A 25,635-nucleotide genomic window follows, 5' to 3' on the forward strand; every position below is an offset into this window, starting at 1 on the left:
TGTAGGATGTGCGACTAGAAGAGTTGTCAAGCTTCATTTATCTGCATGCCTTTTCCTAAAATGCACGTCGCATTTGTCTTTCAAGTCAGACTCCAGTATCTCTGTTGAATTGCACACAGACTACATAGAAAGCACGTCAGGTACAGTCAGGTTCTTAGCCTTGGAAACAGCAAATAGGGATGGGACACTCTTGCCCAGCACTGCTTGCCATTGCGCTGGTGCCAGCAGGGCGCCGTGCTGCAGGAACCCAGTTCAGTACCCAGTTCTGCCGCTGCTGGAACCACTGACCTGCTGGCTGGCGCTCAGCCAGTCCCAGGCTATATATCGCTGCTGCTTTGTCCTGCTTGGTCCTCCACATTTGTCTCCTGACCACCTGGGAGTTATTGCAGTAACCACTGGGTTTAGAAAAGCTGGCATCCCCGTTGTTCTCTGTGTCTGGCACTGCAGCATCCGGAAAGAGCGAGTGCAAGCCAACTTTTCCCCTTTGCATCTGTAGCATATGAACATGACGGCTATATGAAGAATCACCATAGAGTTTAAATATTAAATTCTGATATATCTTGGAGCACATGCTCAAATTTCAAAGACTTATAATTTGGGCAAATTGAGCACTTTTTCTGAGAGGTGAAAGGTTGACCTGCCTCCCATTCTTTCTTAGCTATTACCAAGTTGTTACTCAAACATTAGAATCCTTAAGCTTTCCAACAAAATTGTAACACAGGATGTTTTATCTTCTCCTCGTTCTTGGAAATCACAAAGCCATTCTTAGTTGAGGCTTTCCAAAATGAATTCAGACCCAAGCACAGTCAGCGTGCATAATTCAACTGAAATGCTTAAAGTTGCTAAAATTATAAATAATTGGCCCTTTACCTAGCATTAAGGGTATTTTACACTTAATGGGAGCAAAAAGTCCCATCTATCCACAGAGTCTCTTTGACATCTGAAATGTTAACACTTCATGGGGAATGTCTTTGGTTCTTTGAGGTTTTGCTGATCTTTGAGCAGATGGAGGGCCTGAAGACAGGCCATGACTCTAAGCAAAATGGTTTAAACATGTTTTTAGGATGAATGGTCTGGTTCAAGCCTGAAATGGAGAACATTGCCCTTACAATATGTGAAACTACTTGCACTGTCAAATACATCACAGCTCTGTGCAGGAAACAGTGTCTTAGCAAACAATTTCTAGATTCCTATCACTCTTATGCTTTTTTTCCTGTTGAAACATTGATAGTTAAGACAAGGCTTGAAAAACACAAAGGTCTAGTTTTCATTTCTTGCACTTTTTTTCTCATAAAAGCTGATTTGGATTAGGACTTGGGCAAACAAAGTTAAGAACTGCTGCATTTAAAGCAAAATGCTAACAGTGATTGTTTTTCCTAAATAGTAGTGCTTAGGAAAAAAAAATTCCTTAAATATTTAGCTTGCAAACAATCTGTGGAATCAGATCACTGTGTTCTGGACAAACTGTCCCTCTGAAGCTTGACAGCGCATCAAAACTTTGTTTTCCTAGGAAGTGATGCAATAATAAGCATACTTCTTTTTTTTAATAATAGTATAACAAACATAGACGTGAAAATATTGCTGGTGTGCTATGCATAAGCTAAGGTTAACAAGAGTATCTGAGAACCTTTGGTTCATCAGAACTGCTGTTCAGTGTGTGTGTGGGCAGCACGAAGGGAATTGCACCTGGGAACCGCTGTTTCCCCTGTTTCTCCTCTGCTCCTGGTGCTCATATCCAGCTTTCTCAACTCCAGTCCCCTCTGCCTGTGATTTTTATATGGGTTCTCTGAGGTTCAAGTTACCTCTGTAGAAGTGCTAAGCCCGCTGTTTTTCGTGTGAAATTATACCTTACTGCGGACTAGAAGTGTCCTTGAGCTCCATGCAAGACTCGCAGCAAATTTTCAGCACCACCTTGTGGCTAGTGAGTTTATCCGCACGAAGGAGTAGAGGGGTAAAGCCCTTGGCACCCTCCGGCAGTGCTGAACGGCCAAACCAGAACTCCCTAATGTTCAGACCACCACTTCTCCGCGCCTCCCCAGCACGGTGACCCCTGTGAAGCCAACACATCCCTGCAGCGCTGCTGGTTTCTGTAGCTGCTGCTCCAGCGTCCCGTGCTGTGAGCACTGCAGCCGGGACTGTGTCCCTGCCTTCGACTTACAGTAAAAACTCTTTAAAGTCTTGCAAGGAAAGATTGGTGAGCAGTTTGGGGTCAAGGGGGGGGGCTGGTTCAATAGGAAGTGGTATAGTTAGGTGGGTTTTTTCCTGCTGTAGCTGACGTGCGTTTAAGTCTGATTTGAAAGGTGAGAATAACAGTTGGAATTTGGAGGGCTGCAGCAGACAGAAGAGTCTCGTGCATACGTGAGATGAACCTGTCTAGGTCGCGATAGGGTGGAGGAGCAGCCGTGGTAGCACAGCAGATGAGATACTCTCGTGCTTAGAAATGAACATGTCAGCTACAAATACTTGTTTTGAGATCTCATTCTGCAATTTAGTAGCTAAGAGAAAACTGGAAGGGAAACATGCCCCTCAGCAAAACACCAAGCCGCAATGCACATCTGCAGCTCACAAAGTGGTGGGTAAAGGCATCAAAAAAGAGGCAAAATGATCCTCTTGGAGGAAATAGTTGTAAAAACACTATTTTTAAAATCTACCTGCTGAGAGCTGAGCCCTGAAGTCACTTGTTCATTGTGTTTCACTGATAAATTATAGAAACTTTTTTTTTTTGTGTGTGTGTGTGTGTGTGTAGATAAATACCTGCCTTGTAATTGGGAGACATGGATAAAATACGTATTTACTCAGCTGTTTTTCAGATAGCACTACAGAGCTTTAGGAATAATTAGTGTAGATTTTCATGCTATGCTGAAACAAAAGCATTAGTTCCTGGAAAACACTCTTACATTGAGTTTACTTCATTCTCCAAAAGCAAAATAAGTAATGACACAAGTGTGTGAAAGGGAGTTTGGATGGGCATATAGGTCCTTGTTCATCTATATTTAGTAACAACGGTGTCAGTGATTTATGTGTCTGTCTTCAGCTATTAATTATAAGGATATAATAACTCAATGCACTGCACAGGTCCGAAGCTGTAAGCTGTACTGAAGCGCCTCCATAGCTTGGTTTTTCCCAGTGCTAGTTTTCAGATTTCTTTAACTGTCTTCCATTAAGGTTTTGCACTTCTTTACATGTCACCTGTGATCTGAGATACATTGATAGTGTCTCCCTCTTGGAGATGCTTCTTTGAAACATCTTCAAGTCAAAAAAGACTACTTTTTGTAAGACTTAACATAGAGTATAAAGAAAATAAGAAATAAGTTTATTCCATATCTGTCCATTGAAAATCAAGGATTAAAGAATGAATTTCAGTAGCAGTTATACTAGCACAAATAGTTGATTCACTTGTGCAGAAAGCAGACACCTCAACAAACATGCAGAATTTTTTATTCTATTTTTTTTTCTTTGCAGTTTGTATCTATTCAAACTAGGATTAGCACCACAGATTCAGGACCTACTTGGAAAAGTGGACTTCACTGGTAATAAACTGCTTATCTAATCATACATTAAGTGATTTTCCTCACAGTAAATTTGCTAACACACTACATATTTTCCATTATGTTCTTTCTCCTCCCAAGGTTGTCTTGAATGCATTCTAATTAAATAGGTGGGAGGCTGCTACTTTTAATGAGTGTCAATGTTTGAAGGATGGAAGGGAGTGAATTTACGTGGAATACTTGTCATATTTTAGACGTTCCCTCAAAATGGGGAGGAAAAACTGTTAATCCCCAGCCACAGACTTTCAAGAAACTGCATGTGTATTTGTAGATATGGTGACTCATAAAGAAATCCTTAAGGTTTGGTTCTGTTAATAGTTCTTTTTTTTTATGTATATAAACAGAGGAAGAAATCAGCAACATGCGAAAGGAGCTAGAGAAGTATGGTATACAGATGCCATCTTTTAGTAAAATCGGTGGGATTCTGGCTAATGAACTATCAGTGGATGAAGCTGCATGTAAGTGTGATTTCTGTTTGATTTTCTACTGAATACTTTGTGTCTATATATTTTAATTCATCTAATTTGTCATCTTTCTTATATTTCTTGGTATTTATTAAGTGTTCATTGACTATCACATCACATGATTGTTATAAGGCCTTCTGCAATGTCAGTCTGCATTTTTGAGCAGAAAACATATCTTATCTTATGTGCCTGCATTGACACACAGTAGGTGCTACCAGAAACTAAGATTTTTCTTACCAGCTTGTGCATGTGCTTAGTGTCCTGGTAACGGTTTGCCTTTGGCATGACAAATTGAGCTTGTGCCTCCACACCCGACGAGCAGCAGGCTAACGAAGACAGCATCCTGAATAAAATTGAAAAGTTTCAAATTAGTAACGAAATGTCAGAAGTACTTCACAGCGCGTAATTAGCCCGCGCAATTAGCCTGATGGTAACAGCATTACCACATCATCACAAATGCTGAGGAGTCTTGCGGGGGGACCTGTGTTCAAGTTAAGCAAGTCCTTGACTACTCAGTCGGGGGAGACCTTTATTAGAACAAAATATCCTCTGTGCCCCGAGCCTGTGTCGGGCTGTTGTGAAAACACCTGGTCAGGTTGCTGTAAGGATGACAACGGACTAGACAAGACTGCCTTCTCCCGTATGACGGCTGGTGGTGGGTACATGGAGGAACCGCTTGTCTCCACAGGCAGCTTTGACTGCCAATGTGTCCCACAGCGGGGGAAAACTCTGCTGGAGGGCAATTGCCTCTGCAGCATCAGAAGAAAACTGTTGCTTTTCAGGTGAATTGATGCGCAGTTCTAATGCTTTTAAATCTATATTGGACAGTTTCCACTAACAAAAAAAATTAAATGCTCTTTGCTGCCAAAGCCTATCCATGTGTCATCATCTGCATTTCAGTTCCTTCATGGAATGAAATTAAAAGAAAAAATTGCTTGAACTTAAATGATATCAAATAAAGTATGTCCGCTTAAATCCATGCTTGAGCTTAGTTATTTTGTTCTGAAAATACTATCCCTTTTTAGAGGAGCAAATTGAAGAACAGAAGGGCCAGTTGAGAACATTCAGTGTTACAGTGGATCATTGATAAAAGCAACAATAGTGCTGTAGGTAACCTTTAAACACAGGGCAAAAATACTTTGTTAGACCTTTCAAAGTATTTAATGGCAAAGTAGCATAATTTAAACAGCTGCTTCAGAAAATTACTTAAAACATGTGCTAAAACTTCCAGACCTTAATTTAAAACATGCTTCCTCATGTTCATTTGTATTGTGTTTTATGTTTTGGAGCCTGCTATGGCTTAATGTTGTGCATGCTTTTGCTAAGGTAACTGGTAAAATACTGTCTTTGAAAGGAGGGATGCTTTGTCTGCTGGGTTTTTTTGTTTGTTTGTTTTGCAAATTGTGGAGATTTAGTGACTATCAAACAGTTTTCCAGTAAGCTTCCTTCCTCCCCCTGAGTTGAAAGGGCTGCAACTTCCTTTTTCTGAAAGGGTTTTTATAACTTCCGAAGTTTTTTCACTGTCCCATAGAAAAGCAGGCTTTCCTGATGCTGGCTGTGGTTCTTTGGGCTGCGAGTGTGCTGTAGATAACATGGCTTGACTCATAACAAGAAACATCTGTTATGAGAACCCTCACATGCTTATGAGGATTGAAGTGGAGGTCCTGCAAAAGGGAAGTATCTAACATGCTGTTTCCATAGCATGTTGCTCATGCCAGTAAGGCATCTTATACACCTGGGAGAGGCTACATCCTCCCAGTAAGTGTGCTATTGCATGAGGACATGGGGATTTTATCTTCTCTTAGCCACTTGAAGTTGCTGCTGTATTGAATTGAGCTAGAGGAAATTCTTTTGGAACAGCTTTCAGTCATGAATTTAATGCTAAGCAATAGAAAATCCATTGATAATAGGCAAGTTGTTCTAGTAACTGTTCTCTTTGAGAACATGCAGGTTCATTTTATGTTTAATTTGCCTATGTTCAGCTTCCAGGGGTCTGCTCTTGTGGTCTGCTTCACTGAACTTGTGTGTTCCTTGGTCTTGTTTAAAACTCAAGTTTCATAATCATTGACAAGCATCTTTGATTTTCTTAATATACTGAAAGGAATTGAAGGCTCTAAACTCAAGTATAGACCCTCAATTAAATTTAAGTCAGAATAAAAGTGTTTTTACTGAATATTCTTTTCCAGTTTAGCACAAAATCATGTTTAAGTGGCCACTTCGAGAGCAAATTTCAAAACAAAATCAGGAGGATAGGAAAGATGGTGTTCACATATTTCCCCTGATATCCCACTGAAAATTAATGCTAGACGAGCTGCTCTGGTGATAAATGGGGAAGGCACACTAGGAATGTATTGCAGAACTGCAGAAAAACAGGCTTGGAAAAGATCTCAGGTCACCCAGAGTGCTCCTTCTCCAGATTAGTATCTAGATAAATACTTATCAGGAACTTCATTATATACAGTACCATCTAAAATTTTTCAGAGGTGGATGGTGGATGCCACTAGGCAATATCCTGGGATTTTTGTCCAGCAACTGCTATTGAAGCCCAGATAAAACATAGCTCTGGAGGAAGCTCTTCCTCCAGAAGAAGCCCAGGGGGGCAAGGGTGTGCAGAGTGCACTGCTACTTCCCCCAGACTTCCTATATCTAACTCAGCTGCCAATTGGTTTTGGTTTGTACTTTTATGTAAATTTTTTGTGTGGAAAAAACACTTCAGGCTTCTAAAATCTTGGTTGTTTTGTCTGAAGTCAAGGATTTGGTTACGAATTGAAGTTCTACTGTGCTTTCAAAGGAGAGGTTTAGCAGCAACGCAATGTCAACGAGCTGTTTGGCTGTACTAAAGTGCTAGGGTTTTTGTTTGTTTGTTTTTAACTCCTTCTTCCAATGCAGTAACTTTTTGGAAGCCCGGAGAAGCCCTTCCTTCGCTGTTTGAAGTCTGCTGCTGTCCCACAGCTCTGCAGACAGCAGTGTCCCCATGCTCCTTGGTTTCCCGGTCCAAGGGGACCCTAGTTAGGAAAGGAGACAGTCTGTCCTAGGCAAGGTCGTGGATGTGGTATGCAGCGTTGTGCCCTGCCTCGGAAGTCTTCACTGTTTTCTTGAGACAGGCTTTGTGGAGTATGAATGCCCTCGTGTTCTTGTGTGCAATCTTTCAGACGCAGTTACTTTAGACAAAACTTTGTCCCTTACGTCTTTATGGACTCACAGAATGCCTTAACTAACAGAAATTATATCAAAAGTGCTTTTACTTCCTGCATGTGATTGCCTTCTAAATGACATAGGTCTTGCACGATGAACTGTAACTCATATCTCTTATTTTCTGTCAGTAAAATGATTTATGGCTATAGTAACTCCTAGGCGGGAGAAGAAGGGGAAAGTAGAACAGCGAGCGACATGCTGCCAAAGCTACCTTTGGGCAAGCATTGAGTGTTTTTGTTATTGTCATCTAAGTCAAGTATCAGGAGCGGGACACATTGAAAGGGAATATATAAATTGTTACATACATGTTAAACATTCATTTCAAATAGATCAGAAGAAACAGTGACAGTAGAAATAAAAGGATATGAGGAATACATGTCATGGAAGGTTTCCAACTTGGTTTCCAACCCAGTGTTCTGAAAGTGTCTCGAGTGAGGCGGGTGGCAGTCCCAGAGGTTTAAGCTAAAGGAACTAAAAACATGGATGGGGCAGCTGTGCAAATGAGCACGAATTTGACAAGCTGCTGCTAAGTTGCTCAAATGATCATTCACACATACATACAAACTGTACTACTTTGGTTCTTTTAATAGAATTATTCTGTTCTCTTGCAGCAACAGTTAAGTGATTTCTTGTTGCCTGACAATTTCCCCAGATCTAATTAAGAAACTTACGTGTTTATAATGTCAATAGCATGTTATGGTTTTTGCTATTTTTCCTTAAAAAGGGAGGGGGGAGGGAATTGAAAGTGCTTTAATTAAGCATTTTCATTGCTTCCTGAAATACTAAATTCTGCTTTTAATTTTAGTGCATGCTGCAGTAATAGCAATTAATGAAGCTATTGAGAAGGGAATAGCGGAGCAAACCATTGTAACTCTGAGGAACCCAAACGCAATGTTGCTAAATGTGGATGAGGAACTTGGACAGGAATATCAGAATGAACTCTTTGAAGCTAAAAGGAGGAAAGAGTCAAATGCAAGACTTAAGGTAATGCTATTTTATTAGCACAAGCAGGATATATGCTCACTCATGTTTTTCTTACTATTTTTATACGGATATTTTACAGGAAGCAGAAATGCTTTCAATATTGCTCAACCAGTTACTACAAAGTGCAATTTTTTGGTTTATGTCAACAAATATTCATTTACAAGTAAATGGGTAAATATTTCAGTTGATTCAGTTTTAATGGCTACACTAATTGCTGTTCTGTCTGCAGACTTTCCGTTAGCAAAGATTTTGTTTTTTCAGAATGGCACAATCTCAGAAGAGGAGAGAGATGTCTATGAAGAGCTGCTGACACAAGCTGAGATCCAAGGCAATATCAATAAGATCAATAGTAAGCCATTCTGGATCCTTATGAAAGTGTGGATATACAACATGCAAGTGATTTTCCAGACTGAAGCTTAGACCAACTTGAATTTCACAGGAATAAACAAAATATTTCTGTGGAAATTCATAACACATACTGAAGTAGTTAATGTCTGTCTACAACAGTGGGTGTGTTTTTTCTTGCTGCTCCTTCTTTGCTAGTCTTTTGGGGACTATCGTCTGTGTTTGTTTTTTGCTGAAAGGACTCCTCAGCTCAGGATCAAATCGTTTTTGCCTGCTTTGTTTCCTTATGTTTGCGAGTTCCTGTTGTGTGCAGAATTCTGTAAATTTTGACCCCCTATTCTATTTAGAACTGAAATTCACTCATAAGCTTCCGTTCATTAAAGTTATCTGTGGGTGAACTGCTCCCGTATGGGCTCGTACTGAGCTAGAAACTCCTTTAGCAGAGACCTTTATTGGTCTTGAAATATAATCCTCTGCTGGATAAAGACTGACACTCTAGTTGGCTTTTACAAAAAGTGAGATGCCGACAGCAATGGATTTTTTTTTTTTTTTTTTTTGCAAAGCCTATTTGCTGTTTATAAGCATTGTTTTCATTTCAGTTCACATAGCTTTAGTCCAAGTGAATGAGGCTATTGACCGGCAAGATGAAGTGGCGCTGATGGCAGGTTTGAACCGTCCTGCTCTGAGCCTACTTGAAGTTCTGCCGCAAAATTCCTCATGGTACCTAATGCAATTGTGTGATTCTAAAGAACAGAAAATGCAGGTAATTGACTGGTGCTACCCTGACACATCAGTTTGATTTTTTTTTCCCCTGATTTAATCAAGATAGAAATTACTTACTCTGTATTCAGCATCACTTATGGAACAATTTTTTAAAGGACTAAAAATGACTGATTTACTAATCAATATCAAACCAGTTGCATTTGCTGTAAAAAGCATGATGCACTCATAAGAAGTTATTAAGGTGTAAAAAGAAAACTTGAGGTATAGCATACAAGCCCAATACCATGCCTGTCTTGAAAATGAGTTTTAAATTCGAGTACAACAAAAAAAAAGTGATATTGAAGCAACAACATTGGAGGAAGAGTACTGGAGCAATTGAGCTTTTAGAAGAAAATTCATCAGTTCAAATAAGATCAAAATAAGAAATTTATGGGGAGAAACAAATGCTGTGTTTCAATGTGCCTTTGTATTTGACACTCGGCCAATAGCACACTCAAATCCTAGTGTTCAACCAAAGTGTTTTATCCCTCTTCCCCCAATATATTTAAAAGCATAATTGAATCTTTTTTTCTGATCTGTTAGATAGCAGGGTTTCCAAATATGCTCGACAAAAGTGAAATACAGAAAGAAGTTAGTGTTGCCAATGCAGAAGCTGAGGCTCACAAGTTTAGTGAGTAACTTCTTAATATTCATTTGTACTATCACCGTTTAATTAATTTGTTAATTAAGCTGATTAATTGAATCCACTGTTCCATGCATGTAAAAAGGGTTTCTGAAACTGAAACCATATAAGTTGCATTTTATTTTTGTTACTGTTCTTCTCAGTGTCACAATTGCCAAGTCAACAATCTGTGCTGCGTTGGATATATTCTTTTATCTGAGGTAGCTAACACTTTTTTTTTCTTTGAATACTTTCAGCTACTGATAAACACATTGGCTAAAACTGAACACAATGCATGGCTTGATGGCTTGAACAAATACTCATCTGGGCAGTGTTAACCCCACTTGGGAGTGACCAAAATCCTTGTAGAGTTAAAGCAGAATGATCAAGTGGAAAAATATTTCTCAATCATACAGCAGAGGAAAATCATTCTTTTAGATACACATCTCTAATCTGTTCTTAGCCTGCTAAGAATGTCTCAGTACAAACGCTAAAATGCAAAAGTTAGTTTTAAAAAATATAGTTAAAGGGGATCTAAATTTGCAGTGCATGTACTGGCAGCTGCTTCTTTTGACTGGAAACTTCTTTGCTAGGAGATTCAGCTTCGGTTAAACTGCTGTCATTTCATGCTACACCTGGCATGGCTTAGTGGCTGTTTTGTCTCTGGTGTTATTTTCAGCGCTTTGGATTCAGACTCATTGCTTTTGTAATGTGACTTAGGGGTGGTACTGTGAGGTAAACTTAAGCCAGAAGATAAACTTGACTTAATGCATCAAATGTTAGGCATGATGTTCAGGACTTTCCTGTGAAAGAGTTGCTCCTTTGTAAAGGAAACAGGAAAGAAAATGATAACGTAGTAACAGAGATTTGGAAGGTGATTTTATTAATTTCTTACGTAAAGAAACAGTAATTCTTGTTATTGGAGAGTGAAAATTTTTGTTTGGTTTGCAAGTTGCATGCTTTGTTCTTAAACTGGAAATCCATGGCTTAGTTACTGACTACACAGTCTAGTTCTGTTGTGTCTTTTCCTCTTTTCTCTGAGAAAGCATGCATGCAGTAGCTTTGAGAACCTTTACTTTTTCTAACCTCAGGAACAGCAAAAAAGAGAGCTGTCAAGAACAACATATGACCAGGCTTCAGAACAACTGAAATGAGAGGAGAAGAGCTTATTTATGTGGGCCTGATTACTTGGAAGGTTTTCAAAGTTGCATGTTGTACAATGTGATCTGAGTGCTGTTTCATGTGCAAAATATGGATGGTGTCCACTGTACAAGCAGTCTTGCACAGGCTTGAGCAGTTGGTGGTGACTAAAAACATGCTCTAGATAATAGTAAAGAAAAGCCATAAGATAAGGTGGAGAAGATAGGGGTTATTTTGCTGATGGAAATGACATTTACATAATTGTCATTCTTTACTCTGTCGTATGTGCTCTAACCTTCAAGGTTGTTTCCTTTTGCGCAAGACTGAGGTAGTATCTTAATGTAACTTGTTCCTGGGTGCATCCTGGGCTGGGTTTCCTCAGAGTTGGCTCCTCCAGCTGTGCAATTACAGGAGCTGTGACTAAGATAAGGGGCGTTGTAAGGTTTCTGTGGCTGCCCAGGTGCAAAGTGTTTTTCAGCATTTTCTGCTGCGGTTCAAATCTCTACTGAATTCAGTACAGCAGAAAGTAAAACAGACAAGCTCTCATTGCACCGAGAAGGCTTGCAATTGCCAACTTCTTGATGGTGATCTGCTTAATATGAAATTTGACTTGTGGAGAAAGGGACATCTTCCAGATGGCTGTGCTTGTGAGGACTAAAGTTTGAGAAATAAATGAATGGGCAATGGCACACAGAGGAATTCAGAAAAGCTGTAGCATGTGTGTGTTCCTCAGTTTAGCTATGGACAATCCCAACCCTGCTGGTCCTTAGTCAATTTTACGAGGCCTCCTGAAATGCAGACAGTAACATGTCATTGGTGTTGCAGGATAGACTTGTTCTAGATAGCTGAGTTAGGTCCTGCTCAGAGGAGGAGGTGAGGGAGGAAACAAAACAGATGGGAGGGAGCATTTGAGGTGAGGTGACACTGGGGCACTTGAGCTGGCGTGTCAAGCACTACTGTCACAAGCAAACACAAGAGAAACTTCAGATCCTTCTTATTGGGATGGATCAGGTCATTATCTGGGATTAAAGATACAACAAGTGGCCTCTAATGCCTAAAAATCCAGAAACTTTGAAGTCCTCCAGCCAATTATGTACTGCATGCTTCTGAACAGACCCTATTTTTGCAACATTCGGCAGATTGGGTCTTGAAGAACCCTATATGTGTACCTTTATTTTCTCCAATGACAGCAAATGATGTTCTCTGGATAATGTAATTGTCCTCTACAGGATATAAAAGAGCAAATGGCATGCGAAAATTAATAGGCTTTTCTTTCCCTGCTGTTCTCTAGAACTTATAGCAGTTGACAATATCAATACTACAATTCGTAACTGTGATCCTAGTAAAACACTGGTTGCACTGATGAAACCGGAGGCCCAGTTGCCTGTTGTTCACTCATTTGCTGCTGCTGTCTATCAGACTGAGCTGTTCAACCTTCAACAACAGAATGCTGTGGTAAGAGTGAAAAACCTTGTGACCTGATCTCTGATGTTGTATAGTCAAGCCGTGACAGAGCACAAACATAGCATGTTGTCATGTAAAATAGCAGACTTAACTCTTGCCATGGTTACATACTGCATGACTATTTTTTGATGGAATAAGCAATGTTGATTTACAGTTGTTTCTTGACACACTTTGCTCTGCTGAGCTCTTTCGTTGCAACAAATTGGCAAACCTTTTTTAATTGTTGCATGCTCTTACTCTGAGGACTAACTCTGTTTTATATGTTGTGTAGTAAGTAGCACCCTGATAAAAGGGAAGGATAGAATGGATGGGACTGTGGGGCAAAAAAAGAAAAAGCTGATGATAGGAAGAATGTGTAGCAAACTGAGTAAGCTCTACCAACAGTGGTGTGTTATTGTGACACTTCTGTAGTTAGGAAGTTTGTCTTCACACTTCAGATTTCTTAAATCAAGTCTTATCTCCTTGGTGGTATCTGGATTGTGTAACTCAAATTTGTTACACTGCTTGTTTAGCTTCCTGACTGAGGCACATTATTGTCCTACAGAATTACCTGGCACATGATGAACTGTCTATTGCTGTAGAAATGTTATCAGCTGTTGTGTTGCTAAACCAGGCCTTGGAAAATAAGGACATCCTAACAGTAAAGAATCACCTCAGAAATCCATGTATTGGCTTCAATAATCTGGAAGAAGAAAACTTTCAACGGTAAAAGTTCATTTTGTCTTGTCTGGATGAGACTTGGCAACTTCTGCAAAAGGATAAGTGGGCATTTTACTAGGCAGACTGTCCTCTGCGTGGTGATTATGAAGTTAAAGGGGTTGTAGGATAACCATCTGTGTAATATGTTAATAAGAGAAAATATTACAATTGTCAAACTAGTCGTATATCTGTAAATATAAGCAACCACACAGCCTCAAATGTTTGAGGGCAGGAGATATGTGAGGTGGAGGAGAGAGATTCTTCGAAAGTAAACATTAAGATCTGACAAAAATTTTTGCAGACCACTAGTACACAAACCAACTGTAGCTGGAAACTGTTAATCAGTAACCTCTGCAATACTGAAGGAAGATCTTTGGAATGAGATAATGTGCTTAATGCCTTAAGGTCCGGGAGGCCCCTTAAAGCAAGGCTAACCCTTTTTTGCTTAAGAATTGCAAAAGTCTGTAAAGAATGTAGCACAGTCCTGCCTGCTAAATAGCTGGGCACGATGCTGTGGCATACGCGCATGCTCAATGTTCGGTTAAATCCTTTGCTATGAAGCCATCAGCTGCTGTCACGGCCACGTGTCTGACTTGTCACAGCCAGATGCTGCCTATGTGCTTTGCTTCCATTATGTTGCTTATCTGCAAACAGTGTCGGGCTGCACTACAGCTTGTGAGAGCCGTGTGCCGGACAGCATGGGGGCATGGCCAGTTCTCTCCCAGTCACGGCTGGTGGAAATCACAGTGCAGTGCTGGAAAGCATTACAAGGCAAAATGGAGAATGGTGGCCTGGTCACTGAAGCTCTTTACTAGACTGCTTGAGGGTTGTTAATCTAAGAGGACCACACTTACTACGTGTTTCAAAGCTCGAGGGAGAGCAGCAAGGATAGGAATAGCTCAGTTTTGGGCAGAGGGAGGTTTCCTCCCTGTCAACGGGCAAGAATGGTCTGTGCTGAACTGGAAGACGGGCAGGAGAGCATGTATGGCAGAGCCAGCTTCACCTGCTGCTTTGCCTCTACTGATGTGAGGGTGGTACCTGTGGGCAAGAGAAACACTTTGCACGTATGGAAGTGGGGCTCCACTGTAGCTAGCACAGGGCTTTTGACTGGTGTCACGATGGCTTGATCCCCGAACTGGGCTGCTGGCCAATGCAAAGGGAGCATTAGGAATTGATCAGAATAGAGAATAAAATAAAACTTAATGCTATTGTGTAAATCTGTGCTGCTACCCACAGAATAAATATTGTAGGAAGCTTTGGTTTCATCCTACCCAAAGGAATACTGTAGAGCCAGCAAAAGTTCAGTGAGGGAGATGAGGCATTCAATCGTTTTCTACCACAAGAGATGAAATCAGTTAGCATCATCTTTTCTAGAAGAGAGAACCTGAGAGGAAATATAACGTAGGTCTGCAAAAGTTGTGTACGGTATGGGAAAGATTAATAAGAGTTAGTAGCTTCTCTTATAACTTTACTGTTATTTTCTTATGAGAATTGGAGTGAGAAGAGACTGGTAACTTTCAAATATCAAGTTTAAAGTTTACACAGGATCTACTTTCTCACAAAATAATAAAATAGCGGGACCCATCACTAAGGAGCATACAAGATCTCAAAATGCACTAGGTAAGTTAATGGAGCAGAGGACTGTTTGTGACTATTAAATGCATGGTGATAGATACACAGCCTCGATCTCGAGAAGCCCTTAAACACAGGCTGCTGAATGCTGGAAGGGCAAGTCAGAGCAGGAAACGGTGATTTTTTTCACCTGTGTTCTTCTAGTAACCCTTCACTTCAGACCTCTGCTGGAAATAGACAGATATTTGGTCTGATATATTGTGGCAGTTGTATCCTTGGTCCGGTAATTTTACAATTATTTAACTGATGGATATGGGAATTTACACTATTGTGAGGGTTTCTATTGCATCTTAGTCTGTAATGCTTCTAACGAGCAGATGCTGGCCGCAGCGCCAGCACTTGGAGCGTTGTTCTTTGCGTCCTTCCTCTGCCCATGGCCATCAGTGTGCATGGAGCACTGCTGTCTTCTGGGCAGGAGGGGCTGCTACCTGACGTGGGGTAGAAGCTCCACTTTTTGACTTAGAATAGAAAAAGCTGCCCATAGTTTCTCCCAGACCTGTTGATAAGGCTCATGCAGCAAGAAGGAATAGCCAGCTCTGCGGCTGCTTTCCCCTTCGGTGTGGTGTTGGGGAGCAGGATGCAGAGCCTGCGGCATTATCTACTGCTGTGGGCGAAATCGGGGGAGAAAAATGCTTCTACTCCTCACGATTTCCCACGGCAGAGGAAGAAAACTTATTCAAGGGAGACAGTGAAGAAACAAGTCAGTGCTTTTCTCCCTAGTTCTCTCTCAGTGGAGAGTTAGGAAGAGCAAAAGTCATGGGAAAAGCCATACGTGAGCACAGACATCTGAAATAGCTTTGTGAAGAGCCACAATGCTTACCAGGCCTCTGAGCCTCTGATGCAGGAGCTGCACTGGCCACTAGATCACACGCTATTCATTTCCTCCCTTAAGTTGCCTTCTGAGTCTGCTATCAATATTTAAAACTTCCAGGATTCAAACAATTCCGCTGCATGATGAGATTTAGGGATGTATCCTATCCTTAAGTCCCGAACCAAATTTCATGGTGCTTTTGAAACAAGCCCTCGACAGAATCGAGGAATCGACTGTCAATAATGAAGTAGAAGCACACTGGGCTCCAGCAGTGCCCTTGAAAATAGTTGTATCTCAGCCTCTTATTAAAACAGTCTTTGCGTGATAGGCTGCATTACCCTCCTCCCATGGTGCCGGGAACGATGCTTTGAATTAGAGAGCAGGGCCGGGTTTTCAGATCCTGAAATACATGTGCCCAAGCAGCGAGGCAGCTGGCATGTTTTTGTAGCTTCTGGCAGGAGAGGAGTTTTTATGTGAAATTTATTAATTGAGAAAAATAACAGGCAGTAAATGGATAGACCATACATCTAATTGATTCTTTATATGACCTCTTCTATATGAAATACATTTATGTATTTTATATCTTCTTGTAGTTATGCTGATACACTATTGTCTATTAAGTCAGAGGCTTCATCTCAAGGCCAAGATTATTTAAGCTGGAATGATATCCAGAACTGCATTGACATGGTTAATATGCAAATTCAAGAAGAAAATGAAAGTAAGTAATTTTTTCTCTATGTTGAAGGCAGAGACAACAGTCTGGTCCCTGGTGCATGCTGAACGGCCTTGTGCAGATGCTGACCAAGAGAAAAGAATATGGGATTAAATCTCCTTGTAGTGTTCCTAGATGTGTTTTTTGGCCGGCTGAAGGGTGCCGGCCGCCCGTGACACGACCAGGGCCGCGCGTGGGCCAGCAGCAGCAGCAGCAGCAACGTCCCTCGGCCCTTGGGCCGGACGCTGCTGGCCTTGTGAGCGCAGGCGCACGGCGGGGCAGGGGCAGGAATTCCCGGCCCCGTCCTGCGCACACGCAGCCCGTGCGCCAAGCCCGCGTGTCCCCGCCCGCGTGGGCGGGGCAGAGCGGCGCGCGCGCGCGCGCGGCCCCCGGGGGGCGGGGCCGGGGCGCTTGTGACGTCACGCGCGTGACGCCACGTGCGGCGGCGGCGGCGGCGGCGGGGTCGGCGCGATGGCGTCGGTGACAGGTGAGGGCGGCGGCGGCGGCGGGCGGACGCCGCGGGGCCGAGGCGCCGCTCGCGGCCTTTCCAGGCGAATAAAGCAGGTTCGGGGGCGTTAAGCAACGCGGTGGTTGTCCTGAGCGCCGGCGTGATCTGTCCGACGGCAAGCGTTCCAGTGCGGGTAGGCCCGGGGAGGGTTTGAAGAGAGGGGCTGGGTGGGCGGCCGCGGCGTGGCTGCTCGGGCCCGGCGAGCCCGGCCCGGAACGGCTCGGCGGCGCCGCTCCTCCCAGCCGCCCAGCCCGGCTCGCGGCGGCGCGGCTCGTTGGGGCGCGCGCGGGCTGCCCTGGCTCGCCCGCGAGGAAGCCCCCGTGCCTCTTTCGACACGGGTGGGTTGGGGGCTCATGAAGAGGGCAGGCTCGGCTAGCTAGGTAACTGCAGGGGAAAGGGAAACTGTCCGGCTTAATGGCTTCGCGTGACTATTTGAGCAAAAACACCTTTAAATCAGCTGCTGTTGCTGCCTCTGCCTTCTTGTAACTTGATTTTTCCTGTCTTCTACTGCTGTGTTTGTGTCTGCTTTGTGATTTGTGATAACTTATATCTTCCTTGATGACTACATCTTTAATAACTTTTCAATTCCATAGGAATTATTGCGATTGGCCACATTAATGAAGCAATTGACCAAGGAAATCCTGAGAAAACTCTAGAAACTCTACTGTTACCCACAGCCAAGCTGCAAGATGTGAGACCAGTAAATGCAAGGCACTATCAGGATGTCCTGCACCATGCCAAAGCACAGAAATGCAAGGTTAGAGCGTTGCTGCTTGTTGGAACATTGCATTGCCAGTTCTTTTTACTTATGTGCATGTCCCTGTCCTGGTCGCCCTGGTGGTTGGATTAGTTGTGCCAACGGGGTGGTGAATAAGTCAACAATGACAAAATTTTCCACTACAGCGTATCCTGTGACTGGCACGAGGGATTAATTCTCAATATTAATACTTGGATATATTCTGCATGTTTGTCACTACTGACTTGAGCTAACCTTGATCTATTGTTAAGTTGACCAGGGTGCTGCAGCAATTGGAAAAGATGTGGATAGCTGTACTGGTACAGCTACGAAGTTGTGCAATTGTCTAGTTACCAGGGTTAGTATCAGGCAGGTAGCTACAAAGTGAATGAGATTTGAGGTTTTTGCCTGAAGTGTAGAGCTGAAGGAGTTACAATTTCCACTCACAGACTTCTGAGAGCTGTTTCATTGAGGCACCTCGGTTGCTTCAGTTTGGGTTTTTTTAACAATGACTTGTGTGTATTTGCATCCTGCTGTTGTCACGTAATGACGTCCTGCCTTCCTCGTACGTGCCGTCAGGCTGAACCCGTCACAGCGGGGTACTGGTGTCCGCTTCCGCAAAAGCGGTGCCCTGGTCAGCGTCAGCACGGGGAAGTGTAAACAAAGAGCAGCCAAACAGCTTGCAGGATGAGGCTGAACGCAAGATTAGCTAAAGCTACTAGCACAGCACTCAAGAAGTCCAGTGCTTGGAAAAGACGCCTACAATTCTGACGTGTCCCTAAAGCGAATGTTCGGCTGGAAAAGCCCTCGCACGCTGGCTGTTCGAGCATTGCTTTGTCTTTTGGCGATTAGAGGCTTTGATGGTTGATGCTGTCTTCTTCGTGGCCGTAAAATTGAGCTTTTTAGAAGAAAATGGAGATGCTTAGCTACTTCCCTGAGTCTAAAAGCCTTCCCGCTGCCTTGCCGTCTCTTCTGCGGCGAGAACAGCATGTGTCTGTAACCACGGTCAGAGCCTTCGAGAGAGACATAGCACGAGTCGCAGTTCCTTACCCAGGAGCAGGGCTGGCTTACCTGGATCGTCATTTTGAAATCTTGCAGCTCAACGTTTGGGAGATTCTTAAGTAGTTCAGCTTACAACTACTTTAAACAAGCCCTCTTCTTCCCACTTCACCGCCAAGAAAAAAAAAAATCCACCCTCCTGTTTGGAAAGAAAGCAAGATACCGTGCTGTACATGCTCCCAAAAGAAAGAGACTGAACCGTTGCCATCTTGGATGTGTTAATACAAGTTCCTCTGTGTACTGCCTAATGACGTTGACATCCTCTTTCTTTAGATAAGGATATTATTTAGATTGAGCCTATTAAAAACAAAACCAAACAACTGAAAGAGCTATGCCATGACTAAATCTGTCCTCCTGCTTCTGAGACCGTTCTTAAAGCAAATCTGTCTTCCGTCGTATTTGGTGTGTTTTTAGAGTGAGCTGTAGAAGAAGGAAGTGTTTGATTTACAAGGATTAGAGAGGTCTGCCTGTGAACTTCCTGTATCCCCCGTTGTCTGGAAAAACGTGGGTCAAGACTGACTGCTTATTCTAACCGTTCTGCTGACATGTCCCTCCCTGTAATTGTGGTGGCTTTGGATAAATACAATCTGCATTCAAATCTCTCACTTCCCTTTGTAAGTTTTAATCTCAGTTCACACCTAGTTGTTCTTGCTTGAAAATGAAAATACAAAAATGGAGTTTATTTATTCCCATAATTTTATACAATAGTTTGCAATAATTCTTACAGCCATTTCAAATCAAGTGTATCTGAGTCCTAACGAAGAGAAACTCTGTGATCCCAAAGTGCATTATGGATACCTGAGGTGTCAACAAATGTACCAAATTTTGAAATGGTTTCCATGTTACTTTATTTTTAATGATAGACTTGATAATGGTTGGCTTTTACAGTTCAGTTGGCATTTTTATGATGATTACAATAATTGTGTAATATCTGGCTTAAAGATAATTTTAATATGTTCTTGTACATTTTGCAAAAATGGCAAAACTGAGGCTTTAAATTAGGAGCCAGGACCCTTACCAGTCTCTAATTTCTTAGAGACATTTTGTTTTCCAGTGCAAATGATTTTATTTTTAAGTAATGTTTCTTAAAATGCTATATGAAACTCATGTAAAACTCCCTTTTTCTCATCACTGCTTTTTACACTGCGGTTACAAAACACCAGCCGTTGAATTCATTTTGTAGGAACTTGCACTCAGGTTATGTAGATTCTGAGTTGCTGTAAATGTGCAAGCCAACTCTTTGCTTTATTAAGGTGGACAATTAATCATAACTACCCTTAGTACTTGTAACACTGTAGGTATTTCCTGTGAGGATGTGCAAATCAAGGAAATGCTACAGAATAACTTCCCTGTTGTGCTTACCAAGCAAGAATAAAGCACGCCTGGATTTCTGCTGATAAGGGCTAGCCTGCAGCAGTGCTTGTGGGTTACAGGCGCACGGGAGCTGACAAAGTGGAAGAACGAGTCTCCCGTGCAAACTGGTTAAGTTATCTAATGGAAGTTGCTTCCTTGGAAGTGCATCAGGTTCTGCGTATGCTTGTGGATTTACTGCCCTTGGAAGCTAAAGGGACTCTGATTCTTTATTTTCATCATCCAGGGCAGCATTTGCTCTTGGCTGTATAGGGATGCATAGATACGGAGTTTTTACAATGCTATACAGTCCCTGGACACAAAGAAAGTGCTTTTATTTGTTCCCATTTCCACAAAAAAGGTTGGTTTTGCATCAGCATTCCTGCAGTCATTTTGCGTTGAGAGCTCATCTGAAGTATTTGGAAATCATAAACAGGCCTGAAAGTGCTGTTCGAGCATTGCTTTGTCTTTTGGCGATTAGAGGCTTTGATGGTTGATGCTGTCTTCTTCGTGGCCGTAAAATTGAGCTTTTTAGAAGAAAATGGAGATGCTTAGCTACTTCCCTGAGTCTAAGTACACCAGTTATTGTAACATGCCTGATAAACTTTGCTAGCTCTGAAATTTTATTTCAGACAACACCTCTCATATGGTGCTTGGAACTAAGTAAATTTTACTGAGAGGATCATGTTTTTTTAATGTGTTTTTATTTAAGTCCAGTTGTACCTGAGGTTTATTGCTACCTGCATTAACACTATACAAAATCATAATTCCAACAATAATAAATACAGAACTAATTTCATTTTTCCCTGGATACCTTAACCATTGTTAGATAAATATTGGATTGACTTCTGATTTTGGACATCAGAAAGTAAAGAAAAGGATCGAGGCAACTATTTAAGCTACTAAGACATAAAGCAATTAGATAAAAAGAATACAACCTATCTGTGTTATAATAATAATAGTTGATGTGATGGACAATAAGGATAATGTTGCTTGGTACAAAGCAAATAGCAAAGATTGTCAGGATCAAAAGACTTACTTTAACATACCAGAACCATTCATGAGTCTTGAGTGTTTGTATGATTGAGATGTAGCAGAAAATGATAGTTGCAAGAGGTATTAGAAACCCAAAGATAGCTAAAGAAATGTAGTAGTAGAACTGGAAGGCTGATACAGTTTCACAGGCGTTGTGCACGTCGTGACAGGTGAAAATGTCCAGTTGTTTCACATAATAGCTCTGCTTCATGATGCAAAGCGGCAGCATGTACAGGAAGACGATGGTCCACACGGTAGCGCAGACGGCGGTGGCGTAGGCGCGCTTGGGCAGCCTCTTGTAGGCGAAGGGGTGGACGATGGCCACGTACCGGCTGATGCTGATGCACGTGAGCAGCAGAATGGAGCAGTACATGTTGCCGTAAAACACGGCGGTTGTAGTTCGACACATCATCTCACCAAAAATCCAGTTGTTTCCGTTGAGGTGATATGCTATTTTGAATGGCAATATGATGCAGAACAGCAGGTCTGAAACAGCTAAGTTTGTGTAGAGGATGGCAGTACACACGGATCGGATTCGGAAGAGCAGCATCCACAGAATAACGGCATTAGATGGCACCCCTAACAAAACAGCGCCGAGGTAGACGGCAGGTATTAGCTTGGTGCTCAGAGAACTGGTCAGGTACTCCAACGTCGTGTTGTTAACGTCTGTTAAAATCGAGTCATTTGGCTTTTTTGAAGAGCATTTGTGCTCCCTGCTACGAACGGTCGTGGTCTCCCCTTCTATAGCGTAAGGGGGAATATAGTCATAGTCTCTTGCCGAAATGCCACGAAAAGTCTTGATAAGAGACACTGTTTGAATTGCAGAGCTATTCGGGGAAGATTCTGAAGCTTGGAAAAAAGTTAAAATTGTTAGAATAGGCATACTACTGGATTATCAGTATAATCAGCCTCAGGTAAGGAGAAAGGTAAATCTTTCCATGTGAGAAGCAGTTTATATGTAGAAGACTTGGAGTTCTGCTTTAGGTGCTTATACCAAATGTGCTCAAGGACAATCTTCACTTTTTTTTTCCCCCCTTGGTCATCTAATGCCCAACCCTGAAAATTTTGTATGAATTTAATATTAAACTAGATTTTCTGCATTTCAAATGTTTTCAGTAATCTTTACTGGCAAAGTTATTGAAGGCATCTGTAATATTACCACCTGCAGAGGATTTTGCCAGGTACTAATGGTAATTCATCATGTAAGCAGCAGCCTTGGTTTAGGCTTGGTCACAATTTCCAAAGGAAACAGGAGTAAAATTCTTGCCACTTACTGTGGGAAATGCATGACAGCAAAAGATGCAAAAAGCACCAGCTTGCTTAACTCATGTTACAGTTTTCCGGTTAGGAAATCCGATTAACTCATTTTTTGGTCTTACAAATCAAATTAATGTTACTGTTCTGTATTCTTCAGCTTTAGACTCTAAAGCAAACCATATCTTTTCAATTTCTCATACTCAAGGCAGACCAGTTACTATTTTAAGAACTGAATTAAAAAGTTTGGATTAATATTAGACCGAATCTATTTGTAAGCCAATAAAACTTTTTTTCCTCCAGCAAAGAAATCCTCAGTCAGTAAATGCTCTTAGCGTGTGGGCAAAGCCTAGTACTGCTGGTCACTGTTACTAATGCCTGCTCCTCGGTGCCTGGTAGAGAACTTTGTAAGGACACGCTGACATTTCTAAGTTGAAGCTCCAGTGTTTTCATCAAGCAGCTTTAGAAGGGACTGTATAAAAGAGATTCTGGAGAAGAAGCAGCCGTAGCTCTGTGTAATAAATTTTGTCATTTAAAAATTCATAGCTACCTTGGAATGGGAATTCACAATAAGTGAACGAAGATTTTAACTAAAACCTGTGGGTTTTTCTTTTACCCTTTTATACTGGAATAAAATATGGAAAACAGCTTTATCTAGACTCACTGTTTTGAAACTGTCAGACTTATGGTAGAGTGACTTGAAATCACATAATTAATAGACTGCATGCCTCTTAATATTTGGATGATTAGTCCAAAAAATGAACTTTATTCGCTCCTTTGAAGATATATATGTGTATATTTTATATTTTATGTTTTATATATAAAACAGCTTATAAAAATGAGCTTAGTTTCAAAGCAGCTTTAATTCTAGTGAGGAAAATTGAGCTTACTCTTTGATGATTTCCTTCGGTTATTTTTGTCACCGGAGAGGAGCTATGAGAGCATTTCCCCGTAATGACACCATCTGCGGAGCTGTAATTCTGTTCAGCTCTTTAAAGCAGAAGGAACGTGACTCTACAGGTCTAACATTACCATATCGCTACAGAAACACAGGCAAGGGTGAGCCCGGGAGAGATGGGCTTTCAGTAAGCTCCCTTAAAAGCTGTAAAAAGCCTTATTTGAAATGATTGTGCTAAAGGGGGAGAGTAATGCAAGGTGTCACTGAAATGAAAGTATAAAGATCTGCCTTTAAATGAGACTTCCGAGAGTGTAGTTATCTACAGTCCGTTTAAGCTGCTGTAATGCTGATAAAGAAAAACTGTCAGCTAAAATACAGAACTGGTGCAGAAGGGAGGACTTACCTGCTGTGAAAAGACTTGAGGTGAGAGAGAACAATCCAGTTAAAACCAGTATCTTCATTGTAGTGTGTTAAATCCAGCTGGCAAAAATCCAGTGCTGCTCTAGCTCATCTCAAGAGCCTTTTAATGGGGGATTATTTCTCGGTAAAGGGCTAACGAACGATAGATCTGTCCCCCAGAAGCATCCTGCAGCCATGGGATTTATGGTAAGAAGCAGTTTGTTCTTTGTCTACTACAGCGAGGAGGGTGTGACGTATCCAGATATGCACACATGACTCAGATTCAGCCTCTGCCCAGCACCGAGGTTCGATTGCTTTGCAGCAGTAACTTAACTCCTAATTTACCAGGAGCCCGAAGGTGACGTGGGGGCTCCGCGCGTTCTGCTGGGATTTGTATGTGTGGCTATCTGGAGAAAATTCCTTTTTCTGGAAGAATCAAAAGGAGGGTTTAGTAAATCCTTAGAGGTCTCATTCACGGACCAAAGTCCCATGTTGTTAAATCCTGTGCTCTCGAGGAAGAAGCCAGGCTCCGGGAACAGGGCGGCAATCTTGGTTTAGTAAATGCAAAGGGGAAAGCAAGGCACGAACTGAAAAAGATGCACGTCTTAAAAAACGTGTGTTCTGCTTTGGCTTGGCTTTGGCCTCTGCGCTCCCTTCGACCACCAGCGATGTGTGGACAACGTCCCTCCCAACAGGCTGCAGCCCCTACCGCCTCTACCCCATGTTCATTTGCTGTTTTGTTGTTCCCTTCCTTTTTCTCTGTCTGAAATACTATTTTTGCTTGAATGCCATAAAATAGTGGTTTGCCTCTAGCCAACAAAATTAACGCAAGACTTGGTCTGGCCTCCAAGCTAGTGGTGAGGACTGGAATAAGTGGTGTTTGGCTTCAGAGTAATATTTGTATTTGTTCTTGTTTGAAGCTTGTAGGGACTGAACACCAGATTCTTCTCCGTTTCACAACTGTATTCCAGAAACTGTTTGTAGTTTTGCAATTTAGTATGTGCTCTCTCGGACGTTAACTCTAATTTTCTGCTGCACTTGCGTTGTGTGTCCTGCTATTACATCGTTACCTGATAATGCTTAATTTTATCTAAACCATTTGTTGCTTTGTTTATATATATTATGAAACCTGAAGAGTGTTTTTGTCATTTTTTCACCCTGTTTACTCCTTGCTATTTGTGGACCATAGTTTTATTGGATTTTGGCCTGGAGCTGGGCCCTGTAACAGTGATATACGTTGCAAAGCTGGTTCTTTGTCCGCACAAGCTGTTTTAGTGCTCTATGGCCCTTTCCTGGCTTTTATTTTCTGCTATGGTGAAATTTTCTGAAATGTGTGCATATCCTTCTTTATCAAGTCAGTATATTCCAGTTCCAGTCATCATTAGTGTCTTACAGATCTGGCACTTATTATTTCTCTTTTCTAGAAAGCTTTGTTCTCCCATCTATTGTATTAACTTCTAAATGTCTCTCCAGCTCCCAGATCTTTTCTCCGAGCCGAAGCAGCCGCCCATCTGCGAATGCGGGCTGAGGAGCCTGGCCGCTCAGCGCCCGCCTTGCCGAGCATGCCCTCGCTGCCCACTTTCTTGCTGTCCACCAGCCCTGCAAGCGCTGGGACAACCCAGACGTCTGATTTCGGGTTCACGTTTTAGAAATCAGCTTCTGTGAAGCTCTGAACGGCAACTTCTGCCAACTGGTTAATGACGCTCGGAAGTGGTCCGAGCTTTACGTGGGTGTCGTGCCTCCCGCGTGCCCCTGCTTTTTCATGTGAGCTCGTGCTCTAAGCTGCTTAATGTTTGTGTACTTCAGGACATCAGGTCTATCCACTATAGCCTGAGGTTGAAACTTCATCAGAAAGGAAGGATTACCTTGTACAGAGCACCCTGTATTTTACGCTGGCTATAATGTCACGAACCGTGAAACCTGCTCTGCTGCCTAATTCCTGAAATGTTTGCTACCTGGAGTAACAGTCACTGTGACTAAAACTGAGTCGTCCGTCTATGCCAGTCACTGCTGGTATT

At 42.0% G+C, this 25,635-nt stretch overlaps 2 protein-coding genes across 3 annotated transcripts in view; one reads left to right on the top strand and one right to left on the bottom strand.

Moving 5' to 3' along the window:
* Positions 1-25,635, top strand: part of IQGAP2 (IQ motif containing GTPase activating protein 2) — a 125,842-nt gene that overhangs the window by 67,676 nt on the left and 32,531 nt on the right. The window contains exons 6-15 of one of the 2 annotated variants that reach the window (XM_062600680.1): positions 3,463-3,530; positions 3,893-4,006; positions 8,013-8,191; positions 8,453-8,540; positions 9,136-9,299; positions 9,842-9,929; positions 12,352-12,515; positions 13,069-13,229; positions 16,260-16,384; positions 17,480-17,643. In XM_062600680.1, the coding sequence (XP_062456664.1) occupies positions 3,463-3,530; positions 3,893-4,006; positions 8,013-8,191; positions 8,453-8,540; positions 9,136-9,299; positions 9,842-9,929; positions 12,352-12,515; positions 13,069-13,229; positions 16,260-16,384; positions 17,480-17,643 (1,315 nt within the window). The remainder of the gene's footprint in view (positions 1-3,462; positions 3,531-3,892; positions 4,007-8,012; positions 8,192-8,452; positions 8,541-9,135; positions 9,300-9,841; positions 9,930-12,351; positions 12,516-13,068; positions 13,230-16,259; positions 16,385-17,479; positions 17,644-25,635) is intronic. The other variant, XM_062600682.1, reaches the window with a different exon arrangement.
* Positions 19,513-23,844, bottom strand: F2RL2 (coagulation factor II thrombin receptor like 2). The gene is made up of 2 exons (XM_062600685.1): positions 23,622-23,844; positions 19,513-21,915 (listed from the first exon to the last, which is right to left on the bottom strand). Exons 1-2 carry the CDS (start codon positions 23,677-23,679, stop codon positions 20,828-20,830), a joined length of 1,146 nt encoding a protein of 381 aa, XP_062456669.1. The 5' UTR covers positions 23,680-23,844; the 3' UTR covers positions 19,513-20,827.

This window comes from Rhea pennata, chromosome Z, assembly GCF_028389875.1.
Source record: "Rhea pennata isolate bPtePen1 chromosome Z, bPtePen1.pri, whole genome shotgun sequence".
Classification (NCBI taxonomy): Eukaryota; Metazoa; Chordata; class Aves; order Rheiformes; family Rheidae; genus Rhea; species Rhea pennata.